Source organism: Manihot esculenta, chromosome 3 (genome assembly GCF_001659605.2).
Source record: "Manihot esculenta cultivar AM560-2 chromosome 3, M.esculenta_v8, whole genome shotgun sequence".
In the NCBI taxonomy this organism is placed as follows: domain Eukaryota; kingdom Viridiplantae; phylum Streptophyta; class Magnoliopsida; order Malpighiales; family Euphorbiaceae; genus Manihot; species Manihot esculenta.
The window spans coordinates 2,285,059-2,303,170 of NC_035163.2; the positions used below are offsets into that span (position 1 = coordinate 2,285,059).

At 35.2% G+C, this 18,112-nt stretch overlaps 2 protein-coding genes across 4 annotated transcripts; one reads left to right on the forward strand and one right to left on the reverse strand.

The window, feature by feature from the left end:
- The first annotated feature begins 8,565 nt into the window (after positions 1 to 8,565).
- Positions 8,566 to 12,538, forward strand: LOC110610348 (glucan endo-1,3-beta-glucosidase 13). Of its 3 annotated transcripts, none has more exons than XR_006350161.1 (4): positions 8,566 to 8,885; positions 10,474 to 11,850; positions 12,042 to 12,072; positions 12,158 to 12,260. XR_006350161.1 is itself a non-coding variant. In XM_021750226.2 (4 exons), exons 1-3 carry the CDS (start codon positions 8,807 to 8,809, stop codon positions 12,046 to 12,048), a joined length of 1,365 nt encoding a protein of 454 aa, XP_021605918.1. In that variant the 5' UTR covers positions 8,566 to 8,806; the 3' UTR covers positions 12,049 to 12,072; positions 12,158 to 12,276. The 3 variants fall into 3 exon arrangements, 2 of the variants coding, with proteins under 2 accessions (XP_021605918.1, XP_021605917.1); XM_021750226.2 differs by having other exon boundaries at positions 10,474 to 11,752; positions 12,158 to 12,276; XM_021750225.2 differs by having other exon boundaries at positions 8,568 to 8,885; positions 10,474 to 11,748; positions 12,158 to 12,538.
- A 2,666-nt stretch (positions 12,539 to 15,204) lies between these two features.
- On the reverse strand, positions 15,205 to 17,272 carry LOC110610349 (profilin-1). The gene is made up of 3 exons (XM_021750227.2): positions 16,940 to 17,272; positions 15,928 to 16,065; positions 15,205 to 15,643 (listed from the first exon to the last, which is right to left on the reverse strand). Exons 1-3 carry the CDS (start codon positions 17,060 to 17,062, stop codon positions 15,509 to 15,511), a joined length of 396 nt encoding a protein of 131 aa, XP_021605919.1. The 5' UTR covers positions 17,063 to 17,272; the 3' UTR covers positions 15,205 to 15,508.
- Positions 17,273 to 18,112: the final 840 nt, after the last annotated feature.

Consider the following 18,112-nt stretch of genomic DNA (forward strand, 5'->3'; position numbering starts at 1 on the left):
GAAATTATTCCTTACCTATATGGCATTCCAGGTGTTGGAAGTGGAATCCATCAATTGTGAGACCTAGACAATGCTCAGATTATGGTCTGTTTTAATTCTAGGTTGATATGGAAAGATTGAGGAATCCAGTTGTCAAGCTTGTACATGATTAAATTTCCATCTCTAACATGCCACCTGATACCTTTATTAAGGATTTGTTTGCCCATAAAATGCTCCTCCATGCCCAAGATGATCTACTCCCTCCCTTAGCTTGCATAAAGGATGAATTAGGGAAATATTTCCCTTTGAGGGTTCTGGAATGCAGAGAGTTAGGATTATCAATTATGCACCATCTTTGCCTAGCTAAAAGAGCCATGTTAAAATCCTCTAAATTTTGAAAGCCAAGACCTTCTCTTGGTTTAGGTTCACAAAGGTGATTCCATGATGCCCAATGTATTCTTATTTCGTCTTTTTGTTGGCCCCACCAGAAATTGGCAAAAGTGGAATTAATGGTATGCTAGGTGCTTGCTGGGATACGAAACACCGACATGGCATAGACAGGGATTGCTGTAAGAATTGCCTTGATAAGAACTTCTTTACCACCTTTGGACAATAACTGCTCTTTCCATCCCAAGGCTTTATTGGAAATGTGCTCTTTTAAGATAGCAAAGACTTGGAATTTAGATCTAGGTATATCAGCTGGTAGGCCTAGAAATTTATCAGGGATGTCCACTTTCTCAATATGAAGGAAGGATGGAATTTCTTCCTCTAAGATCTGAAGGAGTGTTTTTGCTAAAAATGAGGCAGGATTTGTAAAGGTTTATCCTCTAACTACTAGCATTCGCATAATTTTATAGGATGTGATCAATTTTTCTGGTATCATCCATGGAAGCTTTCGAAGAGAGGATAGAGTCTTCTGTGATCAATAGATGTGAGATTGAGGGATTATGTTATGAGATGGAGATGCCCTCTAATGAGGAATGCTTGATGTAGTGAGATGAGCCTTTTACTACAAAGAGAAAGAGAAAAAGGCATAAGGGATCTCCCTGTCTTAGCCCTCTAGATGGAACTATAAAACCAGTTCTGTGGCCATTAATTTATACGGAATAGGATACTATCTTCACACACTCCATAATTCAATGTACAAACTTATCATGGAAACTAAAGTGGGACAACATATGGTGCAGGTAGCTCCATTCAACACAGTCGAAAGCTTTACTAACATAAAGTTTGAGAGCCATCCCGCAATTGTGCTTCCCCTTTCGTTGTTTGAACGAATGCATTATCTCATAGTTAATAAGAATATTGTCTGAAATGAACCGATTCGATGTGAATACACTTTGTTCATAGTCAATGAGTGTGTTCATAAGAGGCTTCAGTCTTCGAGTTAAGATTTTAGAAATAATTTTGTACATGACGTTGCAAAATTTGATTAGTCTAAGATTGCTCATGGATTGAACCTGTTTGACTTTGGGAATAAAGGAGATAATCGTATGATTTAGCCCTTTAAGCATTCTCCCTCCTGCAAAGAAGTCCTGAAAAGCACAACAAATATCATTTGACAAAATAGGCCAATATTTTTGGAAGAAAGCACCTGTTAAGCCATCTCCTCCCAGGGCTTTATTAGGATTAATAGAGAAGGTAGCTGCTTTAATTTCCTCTCTAGACACAGGTTTGATTAACTCTGAATTCGTCATATCAGAGACCCTAGCATGGAAGCCACATGTAATAGTATCAAAATTAGAAGGTCTTGTGGATGTATATAAGTTTGAAAAGTAATCACATATTATCTGCTTGAGATCGCCAAAAGAGATCCTCCACATGCCCGAGCTATCAAATAGACCCACAATGGTGTTTCTTTTTCGGCGCTGGATAACTTTGGCATGAAAGTAAATAGTATTCTTGTCGCCAGCTTGTAGCTATTTTATTTTGGCTTTCTGAGCCCGTACTATTCCTCTGTTCTGTACTCTTATTGCAAATAATCTTCGATAGGCTTCACAATGCAATGCTAGCATCCCATCTAACCATGTTATCCTTAACCTCTTTTAGTCTATTCTATAAAGACTCGATTCTAGTTTTGGCATTTTTATGATATCTTTTATTCCATTGGCCTTGTGGCCTTGGCATGAAATGGTTGCTTAGCGGGACTAATACCTTGATTATTGCCTGGCAGATACCCGCCTTGTGGTCTCACATAAACTGTCTTGTTTAGCGGGACTAACACTCGGATTATGGCCTTGCAGAGACCCGCCATATAGCCTTGGCATAAAATGCCTTGAAAACTTTTTGTAAAATGGGATTAACACCCGGTTGCATGGCCTAGCGGATATCCACCTTGTGACCTTGGTATAAAATGTCTTTTTTAGCGAAACTAACACTCGGATTATAGGCTTGGTGGAGACCCGCCTTGTGGCTTGATATAAAATACCTTGTTTAGCGGGACTAACACCCATATTATGGCCTGGCGGATACCCGCTTTGTGGCCTTTTTCTTGTCTCCAAATATCCTCGCCTCTCTGACTTTTGGTTTTACTTTTAACTCGTCCTTTTGTCATCTCTCAATACTTGGACTTCATTATCCAGTTTGATATACTTTTGGACTTTATCCATTAGTTGTTGGTACATAGCGGATGTGTTCTTGATTAGGGAATCCGTGAACTTGATGTTTCACGTTCCTTTTTTCAACACTTCACATACATCTCATGATTTAATTCTTCTACCTATATTGCTTTTGTATTAAAACGTGAGATAAAACTCCTTAAAGACTCGCCATCTTCTTAGAGAATCTTCTGCAAGTCAGAGGAGATTTTTTAGGAGGTATACAAGTAATAAACCTGAATTTAAATAATATAGCAAATTGTGTAAAGTTCTGGATTGAACCTGGATTCAGATGTTGGTACCATTTCTGAGTCAAACCTGTGAGTATTGACGGAAACACTCAGCACAACACAAAGTCGTTGACATCTTGGAGTTGCATTATTGTTCTAAAGATCGCTAGGTAACATTTGAGATCTATTATTCCGTCGTATTTGTCCAAGTTTGGTAGTTTGAACTTGACGGGGAATGTCTCTGCTAAAATCTCTTCTGACAGGGGCAAGGCATCGTCTGCCCATAATTCTCCTCCTACTCCTTCTGGTACCTTTGTACCGCCCATATCAGCTTCCAGTCAACATCCTTTGGAGTCTCGTTCGACGATTTCTCCTCCTCCATCTTTGTCTTCCCTTTGGACTGCATTTAAATTGTCTCTGTCTAAGTCCTTGGGGTGTCGATTGAAACGTCCTCCCTTATCTTAGGAGCCATAAAGGAAGCTTCCTCCTGAGCTTTATACTACTCAAGAATGGCCCGTAGCCTTTTTATGTATTGAAGTATCTGCACATTGTTTAAATTGCTCAAATCAGCTCCATTGACAATTGATAGGGTGTTTTGTCCATTACCAAGAGTGGAGAAAATGATTGTACCCTTGTTGGCAGCAGTCTTAGTAATAACTCATAAATTGTCAGCCATTTTTAGAGAATAAAAAAGGAAATAAATATTTTTTTTAAAAAAGTGGGAATAAGAGACTGATTGCTACTCGAATTGAATAAAGAGAACTCATGTCAGCCATTTTAGAGAATAAAAAAGGAAATAAATATTTTTTTTAAAAAGTGGGAATAAGAGACTGATTGCTACTTGAATTGAATAAAGAGAACTCGATGGATTTTCGACAACAAAACTAAATGATAAGGCCGAAATGAAACTGTGTTGCAATTGCTCACTTTGCAAGAAAGAGAACGTAAGGTGGTTAGTGCCTATGGAATCCACTCCGACACTCAAGTCAATAAACTAAAGAAAATGACAAATGTAATGAATTGCTTAGAATTTAAGAGTAGTTATGTAAGAATGCATCCCTTAGTCTCTATGATTATTAATTTTTGTACCGTAAGAAAATGAAATTAATTATAACATTTCATGAAAATCTAGTTAATACCAACGAATTGATAGGGAATTCTGTTATTATAGATGTAATAGGGATCTATTGAATTATATCCGCTAATAGTAATTTCCCATAGAGTCTCGCCCTGTATTCAAGTGAGCAAGTCTTGATGAATAACTGAGATCTAAAGTATCTAAGTTTTTTTTTTCTCTCAATGGGATCGAGTATCACCAGATCAGACACTTGTTACATGGTCTTATTTTTTAGTATCAGGATATTGTGTTATATCAATATCTCTATTTGATATGTATTAAAAATTAAAATTTATTAATTTTAAAATTTAGTAATAAAGTAATGTGAGTAAAGGTTTTATTAATAAAAGTAATATAAAATTTATTATTTTAAATATATTAACTATATCCTTTTAATACATAATAAAAATAAAATAAACTTATCTTTATTTGACGGAAGAAACGTATATTAATTTTAGTATATGTTGAGGGATAATTACTTTATCTTATAGTATTTATTGAAACAAATTGAAGGTTTTTTGAAAAATAAAAATAAAAAGCATTTATCCATGGGCCGAATCGTACGCTGCAAAGAGAACGTGATGGGCTTGGCAGTGAGATCAGAGCCACGTGTAGGGTGGAAGACAACATAACAACATATCTTAGCGTCGCTGAACTCAGTCACTCACATGGGCCAAACTGGCTGGTAATCCCCGAATTAAATAAGCATTTTGCCATGCTTGTTCTTATCCGATTCCTGTGGAACACCCAATCACAAAACGCCACGCCCACGGTTTCCCCTCACTAAAATAAGCAAAACAAACAAATCCCCCATCTATACATAAACCCTTCAGCTACACTCCATTGCAGAGCATTCAGATTCAGAAGGCGGTAATTGAGAGAAATGAAGAACGCAGGGAAGAGTTTCAAATCCAGTAGTAATGCCAAGTCTGATGTTAGGAAAGATAGGAAATCTGCCACTGGCATGAGTGGATCCCCGAAGAAAGGAGGCCACGGCGGTAAGTTTACTTGGGTCGGCGATGGATATTCCCAGGCTGAGATCGGACTCCAGAAGGAAGCTGTGGATGTAAAGGACCCTAACTTTGAAGATCCAGAAGAGATCGAGGCCGAGACTATCTAATTGCGATTATGGTGATTGTCATCATCTTCATCATCATGAGCTATCTACCTTTTGTTGTCTATGATATGTAAATATTGCTGATGTAGTGTGATCCTCGTCTAAAATAAAATCGTATTAACATTTCTCGTGAAAATTGCAAAATGTTTTGATTGTGATGGCTATTACGGTGATTTGATGGTTTGATCCGGATCTCTGGGTTTGGGATAACAATAAGCTTACAGTGTAAATTAGTAGCCACTTCAATTTGAGCCATTTTTAGAACAAATGCCACAAGATCGGTTTTGATAATGTATTTAGACATATTGATATTTGAGCTATGCCAGACCACAGTGTGTGAGCTTAGAACAGCTAAATCTCTGCAGATCTGGAACATGAAGATCCAAAAATTGTTCCATCATCTTTGCTGGATACAGATTTGAAACTCTTGCCTTTGGGGATATGCAATGAAGTTGAAAATACTGAAAAGCAGAGATGAAAATGAGTGGGATGAGAGCGAGGAAAATTCTTTGCAGCACACCTGGTCAATAGAAAAGGCACCAAGAGACCTACCAAGATTTTAATACATGAATCCGGGTGCGGTAGACTTGTCCATTTGGGCAATCATTCAACAGCTTGTGAGCAAATTGTAGCATAGATTCATCCTTTTTTTTTCACCAGCGATTGTGGATTGATTTCATTTAACTAAAAAATTGAATACATAATAGAATAAGCCCAAATCCCAGAAAAATGAATCAGATTATTGATGAGTTTCCAAAGCTCATAATACAAATGAGCCCATGAGAAAACAAGACCCTAGAGACCCTAGGGGAAGCTTGACTTGAACCAGACTCGGCTGGAGCTATACAGTAGTGCTGCTTTTGCTTTTGGAACCACCTTCAATTGCATCATCCACCATCGGAAGGTAACGATGCTCTTCGGTGACCACTTTGCACCTCTAGAGACACAGCTCGTGGAGCCATTGTTAAGCCCCAACAATTGGGTTTCATTCTCAGAAGCACAAATTGAGAGTCTCCAACCTGCAAACGAGCCAAATCAACATGGTAAAACATTTAAATTCTAGACTCCTTTTATTTGAACAAAAATAACGGGCAAAAGAATATTTTATATGAAAAGTATCTTTCAATCAAATAATTTATTTTTCATTATTTAATTTTAATTTAAAAATAAAATGTATCATTAAATTTCTCAAAGTATAAAAAAAATATTTTTTTTTAAAGAGAAATTTACTTTTTTTTAAATTGACTTAATTATTATTTTAATCATATAAATATTATTTATTATCTAATTTTTCGGAATATGCTAAATACTATAAAATATTTAAAAATATTTAAAATATAAAAAGTATTTTCGTAAAAAATACTTTTCTTAAAATAAGCAGAGTCTTAATAAATTATTAAAAACATTTTTGAAATTATATTGTTATGTATTTTATTTATTTATATTCTAATAGACACAACCCTAAATCAAGTGTCCAATGGCTAATTATTATTTGCAAAGGAAGCTTTACCCTAAATTGCAAAGCTGGGATTGCAATTGCTATCTTCAATCATGTGGATTCTGGTTATAATTACTTTTATTTGAATAATAATTATAATTCTTTTGAAATACATCAGGCTTAATGATAGAAAGATTTCATCTTTTCATATTTTGTAATTATGTCTAATCATTTTAATTATAATAATAAAAAAATCTTAGATATTAATTATAATTTATTAATATCATAATTAAAGTTAGTGCTTATCTATTTGTACTTTAAAAAATTAACCATAGTGATGAGAATAAAAATTTTAATCATATTCTTAACTAATTGTTAATTTTAACTAAAATCATCATTGACCTTACATAAAAATACATTATTTAGAGTTGTTCAGTGATTGAAATAACCTCTTTGGACTGTCATACCATAACTTTTGATAATGCACAGCAAAAGAGCTACGAGATCATCCTAAAGTCTCCACAAGCAATCAAAAAAAGAATTAAGTGAGATTTCAATAGATAGCTTAAGTTATCAAACAACATGGAAAAGATGCACTTTCTGGCAATCAAGCTGTGCCTTGCGAGACTTTGTGCAGCAAATTATCAGCAGAAAACTTTTCATTGGATCTTAACGGAATAAATCATATATTTGAAATGTTCATCAACTTGCAAAGCAAATTACATAACACAAAAGGGGAGAAAAAACCTAACGCTACTATAAAACTCTTAAATTCATGAAGTATAACTGCAAACACTAAGTTAAAATACTATCTCCATATATTCACAGATATAATTTAATAGTAAGTGTCATAAAATGAGATTCGAGAGGTTCACTATATGAGGATACTTGGATGATGATTTGGTTTAACGAGAAAATTAATGAACTAATATTAGTTCAATAGAAAGTGAAAGCCAAAAAGAGTTAATAACCTGGATACCAAATTTGAAATGATTAAGATTTCTTAAAAATATAAATATGGTGAATTCAGTTAAAATTATGTGGCATATAAACTCTTGATCGTTTTGACACTCTTGCGTTACCTCCTATCGAGTTGGACAGAGATATATCCTTGCAAGAATATCAGGCAGCTCATTAATGGTGAGAATTGGCTAATAAATGCAAAATACGGTGAATTCAATTAAAATTAGATGGTATATAAATCCCTAGTCGTTTTGATACTCTTGCGTCACCTCCTATTAAGTTGGATAGTGATATATTCTTACAAGAGTATCAGATAATTCATTAATAGTGAGAATTAGCTAATAAATACAAAATTAATTAGCTTATATTCTATTTATTGTGTGCGTCATATCAGTCTAAGTCACGGATATACATATATGATTTTAGAAATATTTTAAAAAAATATACGACGAATAGAAGTAGATCTTGTATTTTAATTTTTCAAAATCTCGATCTGTTTTAAAGTGGACTCTACTTGATTAATAAGACCGATCAAACCATAAACACGTGTCTTAATTAGAGGAGTTATCAAAGTACATCAACTTAATAAGTTTTGAGTTCAACTATCCCAATCTCATTTTTTTATAATTTTAATTTTAAAAAAATATTAAACTACACTTAATTAAGAGAATAATTTTTATTTAAATTAGGTTAAAAAATATTAAACTACACTTAATTAAGAGAATAATTTTTATTTAAATTAGGTTTATATAGATTTATAATCTAAATATAATTTTAGGAGTTTATATAAATAAGATATAAATAAGTATTTTTTGAAAAAAAATGTTTATCTAGAGCAAGAGAGAGAAATGTTCAAAATTATTTTTATGTTAATGGAGTATGGGAAGGATTATTTCTTAAAAGTGGCGAATAGTATAAATGAGTGCGGAACAAACATGCCAAATTAGCGGAATCGAGAACACTTTTTCTTCAACTCGTTTGATAAAATTCAGAAAAAAAAAAAACAAAAAAACCTCGTTTGATAATAAATTAATTACTTCATATTTCAAAATAAATAATTATATATATATATATTATTAATTTACTATTTCCCATTCATATGCTTATATAAAATTACTATTTTATAAGAGTCTTTCTCCTCTCTCCGACAGCATCCCACCGACGGTACACTAAAGCTCAAAGCCTCTCCTCTCTCTCTCTCTCTCTCTCTCTCTCTCTCTCTCTCCTTTCTCGAGCTCCAACTCCAAGAGAGAGAAGCTTTTTGGAGACAGTGAAGAGATACGTTACTCTCTAGATTCCAAGAACGTTACACTCGCATGTAAAAGAGTAGAGAGAGGAAACAGAATTTGTGCATTGTCGTGTGGTATGAAGGATCTATTTTGGATAACAATGGCAAGAGGATTCAAGCTTGTCTTTGCTATCTCACTGTTGCTTACACTTCTGGGTATGTTTGATTATTCTTCATTTTTCCTCCATTTCTTTCTTTTTCGCTTTATTTCTACTTCTCTTAGGCATTCGGTTTCTCTTTTTCTCTGTTTTTGATGGGATTTTCCTCTTATTTCAATGATATGCCAATTTGAGATTCTTTTTCCCTTGTGATTTTGAAGATTCAATAGTTGGGCTTTGGCATTGTGTATAACAAATCTTTATTTGCTTTCTTTGACTAAGTTATCTCTGCTTGCTGGCTAAAATCATCACTCCTGGTTCTCTCATCTTCTTTCCCCTTTTGCTTGCTTGTGTTTATTCTACTTCTCTGCCTATAGCTTATGATACTTGAAGAAATTTAGAGCTAACAGCTTAGAAATGCTTCTGTTTAACTTAGAACTGGCCCCATCATCAACAATAATTATTCATCTCACCCCATTTTTACCATGCTTTAATTCTAATCTACAGAAAGAAAAGTTGTCCATTTCTTCTCACTAGGCTGGAGTAGGAACTGACACTTTTCTTCTTTGAATTTGTGGCTAATGGAGAATGATAAGCTTTTAAAAAATAGTAGTTAAATTTTCTATAATTTGTGTAAGGTAGGTTTCCAATATTTAAGTTTCGTGGACAGCTAGATTGCAGTACTGTGGTCCCATATATATATATATGTATATATTGGCTTGATGATTACAGGTATACAAAAGATATATGATTGATTCAGCTGTCTATTATTCTCAACCCCAATACTAATTATCTGATTACCCACCATGGCTAAACCATTAGATAGAATTCATTTTATTGCTTCATACACAGTTAGAAATTGTTTTTCCTTTGAAATGAAAACTTGTATACGTAGTGTAGGAGTTTCTACTTTTGTATGGAAGTATGTAATTGGTTTTGATTCAGTTTTCAGAGTGAGCTTAGCAATATAGCGATGATCATGAGAAGATCTCCTGCACTTGAATGATAAAATTTGCTGAAAGTAGTAATTGGTTTAACCTTATCTTGCCCCATTTTTCAACATAGTAAGTCGTGGCATCGCTTAAATCAATCTCTAACATCAATCTCATTAAAAGTTGATTAATGTGAACCACATCAGAGCTTTGTATTGAGAACAAATTGTTTTTGTTTGCTTGTCTTACATTCAAATCATGAAACTGTTTTCTGATAACTGTCTGAAAAGGGAAACCCATTAAGGACAGGTTGTATTTTTGGGTAAAAGCAATATCAGGCACCATACAGAATACAATCAAGTCATGTATTTACTTTCAGTTAGCAAGCATGCTTTGGTACAATTTGGTGGAGTACAATGACTACAAATTGTTTCTATTTTCAGTTAAGCAATGTTAGTTTGAGTTTAACAGGGTGCTCGATAACTAATTTTAGCAGTAGTCATCATTTTCTGGGAATTGATCCCTTCTGTTATTGTAGACTTGCAGCATGGGATTTAAGGGGGTCCCATGGAGTTTTTTAATAATTATAATACTTTATTTAAATTTTTGTTTTTTAGCTAGATCCTTTCTTTTGTACATCATTAGTCCTTTTGTCTTAAATGAATGCTTCTACAACTTAATATGGATGTAGAACTCATCAGTTTTCTGTTGCAGTATTTTGCAGAGGAAGCAAGGTAGGAGTTTGCTATGGAAGAAGTGCTGATGACCTTCCCACACCTGATAAAGTAGCAAAGCTTGTTCAACAACATAATATTAAATATTTGAGGATTTATGATTCAAATATTCAGGTTCTAAAGGCCTTTGCAAACACAGGAGTAGAACTTATGGTTGGAGTTCCGAATTCAGACTTATTGGCATTGTCCCAATTTCAGTCCAATGCTGATTCATGGCTGAAGAACAGCATCCTTCCTTACTATCCTGCCACAAAGATCACGTACATAACTGTTGGAGCTGAAGTCACAGAGAGCCCTAATAATGCTTCTGCTCTAGTTGTACCTGCCATGCATAATGTCCTCACAGCCTTGAAGAAGGTTGGTTTGCATAGAAGGATTAAAGTCTCAAGCACTCATTCACTTGGAGTTTTGTCTCGTTCATTCCCACCGTCTGCTGGGGCTTTTAATAGCAGCCATGCCTTTTTCTTGAAGCCAATGTTGGAATTCCTTGCTGACAACCAGTCTCCTTTTATGATTAATATTTATCCTTACTATGCTTATAGAGATTCTCCAAACAAGGTATCTTTGGATTATGCTCTGTTTGAATCATCCTCGGAAGTGATAGATCCAAACACTGGTTTGCTGTATACGAACATGCTTGACGCTCAGATTGATGCCCTCTATTTCGCCTTGATGGCTCTGAATTTCAGAACAATCAATGTTATGGTCACTGAGACAGGTTGGCCATCCAAAGGGTCACCAAAGGAGACAGCTGCTACTCCTGATAATGCCCAGACTTATAACACCAATTTGATCCGTCGTGTCATCAATAACTCCGGCACTCCTGCAAAGCCTGGAGAGGAGTTAGATGTTTATATCTTCTCGTTGTTCAATGAAAACAGGAAGCCTGGTTTGGAATCTGAGAGGAACTGGGGTATATTTTATCCAGACCAGACAAGCGTTTATAATTTGGATTTTGAAGGAAGAAGTGTTGTTGATGTACCCAAAAACACCACTTCTACCCGTTCCAATGGGACAACATGGTGCATTGCTTCAAGTAATGTTTCTCAACTTGACTTACAGAGTGCCTTGGATTGGGCATGTGGCTCTGGAAATGTGGATTGTACTGCTATTCAGCCAAGCCAGCCTTGTTTTGAGCCAGATACTCTACTTTCACATGCATCCTATGCGTTCAACAGTTACTACCAGCAAAATGGGGCCAGTGATGTTGCTTGCAGTTTTGGTGGAGCTGGAGATAAAGTTGACAAAGATCCAAGTATGTATGCATCTGTGCAACTCCTTCTATTTGATCACAATCCTAGATCTTAGTTCCGGTTTTTTCTTCACATGTGTGCGGGAGTGTTGCCCCAAAACTAAGGCAAGCATAAAGCCAAGTAGACTCTAGGGTGTTGTTTTTCTCTCATTTGCAAACTGTCATCCATTTGTTGTTTTTGCCTTCTTTTTGTTTTGGAGACGCCCTGAGATAATGTCTCTTCATCTATTAATTTCCTTATCTAAGTTGATGGGCATCCAAATCCTGACTCAGTGGAACTTGTATTGTTTGTGCAGGCTATGATAATTGCTTGTATATGACCACCGGGTAAGTCGAATGATTTGAGACATCCAGCAGTTCAATTTGCAGGTTAATATTGAGTATGCTAAACATTTTTGCAACTATCATACAGGACCAACAAAACTGCAGCAAGTAACACAACAGCAATGGCCTCAAGTTCTTCACACTCTCCCTCGCTGAATAAAGTTTTTGTGTGGGCTTTCTGTTTCCTTCTTATGACATTCCTTGGACTGCTGAACATTGCTTGACATTGCAGCACGGTAAAGTCTGCCAAATGGGATGAAATCCATCTTTTTTTTGTTATGCAGGAAGATATAACAATGAGATTTTTTCCATAGATAGAGCAAGCATATGCGCAACTAGCATGGAAATATCTGCCTGCTATTAGTTCTGTATAATATTTTAGCTGAGGTATTAGGAGATGGCATGCAATACGAATCCTTCCCTGTTATGTTATTTAATTTACATTATATGTCAGTTTTGAGCTTTTTAATTTCGTGTTCTTTTGCAATTTTGCTAATAGAAATTACACTTTTTGAGATATCAATAATGACTCGGCATAAAGCTTAACATGATTTGGTTCACTGGCAGAAATTTCTATTCCCAATTGACTATGGATTAGATTCCTCCTGTTTAAGATATGGAGTAAGTTCAAGCATGGGAGGAGTAGATAAGGTGGTATCAGTACGAACCTTCCCAACATATAATTAGGGAATGATAATAGACTCGAACAATTCTCGACTAGATATTTTTTTTCCAGTTATCCATAATGTCATATATCTCAGACAAACAATCTCCATTTCACTTCCAGAGAACAGTGCTCTTTCAAAAGCCAATTCCAGTCCAGTTCCTTGGCTTAAGAATGTAGCTATTAGCTATTTTTTCACATCTTCTCTTTATCTTTAAGCTTGCTTTTAAGTGAACATAATAACAATTCCCCCTTGCCCGATCAGTTGCCACTATTTTCTCTCTTTTCTTTTCATACCATTGTATTAAAAATCAGAGTCATAAAAGTCTTTAGTAGACATCTTATAATAAAAAATGAATTCGAGAAGAAAATGATAATACATTGTTTTTTAAGTTGATCCCACCGAATATGTTAAGCTACTCGGTTCTCTTGTCAGGGGGTTTGTTATGGTCCCGGGTTGCAGATCTTGTTATAGGTCAGTGGGTTAAAGGTATGGCAGGAGTTTGAGTATTTGGATTAAGAGTCTTTTTACGACTTCTGGTCATTAACAATTCAGGCTCTAAAAGAGGGAGCCTAGAACCTCTGAGACTTAAGCGCTCAAGACTTAATTGATTTTGGAAACTTGTACTCTTCATTGATGTTATTGCTTAAATACAGAAAGAAAGTATAACTGCTTCCTACATTAAAGGAGCACTACTTCAACATGGAGAACACCCTCCTCAACTAACAACATGAAATAGAAAGTGCTTCCTACATCAAAGGAGCACTATTTCAACATGAAACACACTCCTCAACTAACAACATGAAATAGAAAGTGCTTCCTACATCAAAGGAGCACTATTTCAACATGGAGAAACACCCTCCTCAACTAACAACATGAAATAGAAAGTGGAGGAATACCCTCCTATAAACAGGGAACAATTTAACTAAACGATAGCTGAAAAAATAATTGAAATATTTAACTAATTTAGAGGTTCAATATGTGGCTACTTTGACTTGGGTCCATGACTGAATCGAGTATAGACTTGCAGTGGTTTAGTAACATTGCTTCCCGCCTCCAAAGGAAGCTTGTCCTCAAGTTGAAAATCTGGATATTTAGCGAAAAATGCCTACACCTTCTCCCATGAAGCATCGACAGGCGAAAAATGACTCCAGTGGATGAGAACCTCATGACTTCCTCCTTTAATACGGTGGTCTAGAATGGCCCAAGACAGGAATTCAAAGTGGCCGTAATGCGTCCGAAAAGCTGTTTTCTCGACATCAGAAGGATGCATACCAATCAGAAAGCAAATCCAATTTTGTGAAGTATCTAGCACCACCTTGTTCTTCTAATAACTCATCTATCACAGGAATTGAGAATTTGTCTTTAATGGTTTTGGCATTTAATTCTCTGTAATCGACACATAAACGCCAAGAACCGTCTGCCTTTGGTACTAAGATCACCGGAGAAGAGAATGGTGATCGACTTGGATGGATTATGCCTTGTTGCAATATGGCCGCACACTGCTTTTCGATTTCATCCTTCTACCCATGTGGATAGCGATATGGTCAAACAACCACCGATTTTGCTCCTGGTTCCAAAGGAATACGGTGGTCACAGGCCCTGCTAGGAGGTAATCCGGTTGGCACACTGAATAAAGAGGCAAATTCTGCCAATAATTTCTGTAGTTGAATTTCAGAATCTGGGAAAAGCAGCAAACTGTGGAGATCAGACTGCACAGGGTATTTAATAACATGAAATAGAAAGTGCTTCCTACATCAAAGGAGCACTATTTCAACACGAAGAAACACCCTCCTCAACTAACAACATAAAATAGAAAGTGGAGAAATACCCTCCTGTAAACAGGAAACAATTTAACTAAAAGATAGCTGAAAAAATAACTAAAATATTTGACTAATTTAGAGACTCAATATGTGGCTGCTTTGACTTGAGAACATGACTGAATCGGGTATAGACTTGCAATGATTTGATACCAGGGCTTTTCAAAGTGGTGCAAGGTTATCACCTATGTAATAATCTTTAGGGCTATTTAGATATCATTCTCTGAGATAATGATGCAAATGGTTTTATCAGAGTCCAAAAGCATTTGAGATTTGGTTAAAAAAAAAAAAAACACTTTCCCACGGGAGAGAACCAAGATTCCTGCCACCAGTTTTTCATAAATACCACTGCACCACACAACAAAAGGAAGAAAAAGACTAATTCACGGGAGAACCAAGATTCCTGTCATCACTTTTTCATAACCACCACTGACCCCACAACAGCCTTCTCCATCTTCACCAAACATCCCACATAAAGTTAACTGGAGCAACAATGATAACACATCTCACCATTGTTCCATGCTAGAAAGAGAAATTAAGATTTTGGAGAGCATTTTTTCCGAGGCAAGATATGCAAGTTGGAAGCAGAAGAAAGGGAACGGAAAAAAAAAATCCCAAATCACCTACTAACATTAGGAACATAGACGGAATTACTTGCAAATTAACGCTAATCAAATTACCTCATCCATCACATGAAATCCACTGTAGTTTAGATAAAGTACTTAACACCAAAATCATCCGATACCATAATCAAAATAGTACAACAACAAAGCCATCAGCATACCCATTTACTTTAACAAGCATCAAACTTTTTCTTCCCACAGTGTTCCCCTTGACGTTCAATATTTCATAATATTATTTCTCTGCATTCAGTCATTCCAACAGCAGGTAGGCAAATGCAAGCTTGTATGGAAGCCAAGAAATTTGACATAAATAGTAGGACATGTATAGAAATTAAAGACCCTGATCAATGAGATAATCGCCAAGCCTTTCAACAATCATGTTGCACTGCCCTGGAGTCATTGGCTCATCATAGATTCCAATTATTAAGGCCAGATTTGTCTTCTTAACAGTAACACCACCAGGTCCCTGAAGTTGAAGTGATAAAAGGATAAGAAGACAACATGAACAAGAAAAACTTGACAATGTAATAAGCAAAAGAACTTCAAAATGTAACAGACAACAATGTAAATATATCATCCACATACTGGATGTCCAAACTTCAAATAAAAACTTAGTCCAAAATATGCAGCATTGTTGGTATTACTACACAAGCCAATCTTGATATCCTTACATTAAACATAGTATTTTAAGCAAGTTTGGATGCAAATATATGTGAAAGTGAAACGAAATACTAAATATGAGTACATCACCTTCTTCCCCCGAATGACAGCACCTGGCTCGCCTTGGATTACCATGTATTTTGTGCCCCCAAGGTACAGTCCAGTAGGAGCGAGTGTTCCAGGTTCATTAAAGTCATTCATAATGCCAGTGATTTCTTCAGGCTTGAACTGAAGCAAACATCAAAGTAAAAAGACGGTAATGAGTTAGGTCCAACACACATAACATTCAAAGATTTTGTTAGGTTTGTCCATTTGCAGCAAATTTTAATGGATTTCAGTCTCCCCACCCTGAATAAGATAAGTAAATTTGTGATCGTAGTCCTCATTCTTTTAAGCATATACCTTTAAATTTTGAAAGGTTCCCCTCCATTCCTTATCTACTCTTTTACTTTTCCTAAAGATAGACGGTAGATCCTTACTAGCTAGTCACTCCCATCATCTCATTTCATTACCATTTTAAGATGGAAAGCTGGGACGATCAGAGGGCACCCTGATCTATTGAGGGATACTATATTGCTTAAGATATAACGCGAAGGTTCTCTCAATTAACCACGAATAGAGATTTTCAGCTTAATTGATGGAAGATAAAGAGAAGAACACCATATTAAGCAGGAATCAACCTGATCCAAGGGTCAAACATACCCATCACTAGATCCGCCAACGATCATGAAATAAACCATATGGAGCGCCCAATCCCTAATTACTCCACATGGGTATGCTAACCATTCAAATAACTCCCAAATAAAGTAACCACAAAATCATCAAATCCGATCATAAAGGCACCAACTTCAAGCCCAAATATAATAATCATAATAATAAAAACGCCAATTCAATTGGGAACACAGTTGAGCATGACCAATTTCCATCCAGTATATCAATCAGCTAATTAATAAAAACAGAGAAGAAGAAAACGAATAGTCTTTGTTAAGAGGTCGGTCAGATCAGATGTAAGCACCAAATCTCACAGAAGAATCAATTTCCATGGATCCAAAGAACACATGGGTTAGTTAAATAAAAACAAAAACGTGATGCATAGAAAGACCTGAGGGAAGCTGGAGCTCTGGGCCCAAACACTGCCGTCTTGACCGATGATCGCGGCAGCGGTAAGATGATTGCTCTCGATTTCGCACATAAGATGGTCATCTACATATGTTTGCCACGACATCTTCTTCTGCTTCAGCGACTGCTGCTTCAAATTCAGATATTTGACGAAGCTTTTTCAAGATTCTGGAGCTATGTATGAGAGAGTATGAGTTGTTGCGACTAGCTGCGAGAGAGAGAGAGAGAGAGAGAGAGCGAGAGGTGCGTTACTTATCTGCGAAGCCAGCGGACTGATATTGCGTTCAAACGACGAGACGTGGTCCACAACCTGTGTTCTCCTTAGGGTGCGTTTGGTACGGCGTAATCGAGTGGGTGTGAAATGTCATTTAAAGTAATATTTAAGTGAATAAATAATTATGATTTTTTTTTTGAAGACTAAATAATTAAGATTAAAATTTAAGAAATAATAGATAAATATTGTTTATCATGAAAAAAATATAAACTAATTTTAATAACTTAATTTTATAAATACATTTATTATTAAAATTATAAAAAAATATTAAAATAAGATATATGGTGAAAATTTAAATATTAAATAAGAATAATGTAGTAACTTATTTTATTAAATTAATTTATAAATTTAGTACTTTATGAATAAAAAAATTAATCTTTTATTTTATTTTTTTTATTTTAACTTATAAACTGAATTTATAAAATAAAAAATATTATAAATAAATATGTCTTTAACTAATTTATATTGCGAGACAAACACTTCCTTATTAGTTGAATCTGAGATCCATTCCCTTTACTTTTGGCAAAATCATTCAATATATATTTATATCAGTTATCCTGGTTATTTTGTATGAATTTAATATTTTTGAGGTCGTTGTGATTTTGTATATATTTTATTCTGTGTACAGTTGCAAACAAAAGGGATAAGAACATAGATATTCTAGGAAAATATTTATATGAAACACTTTCTTTTCACTAATTTGGAAGGTCTAGATTTTTTTTCCTGCAACTTTACTAAATGTCCAATCTGAGAAGATTCTGGTGAGATAAAATTTGGCATAAAATAATTATCTGGTTGATAATCTGATTGAAAAATTAAAAATTAACACCAGATTATTAAGAAATGAGCACAATCAAGATCCAATTGCAACAGGAGAAAGAT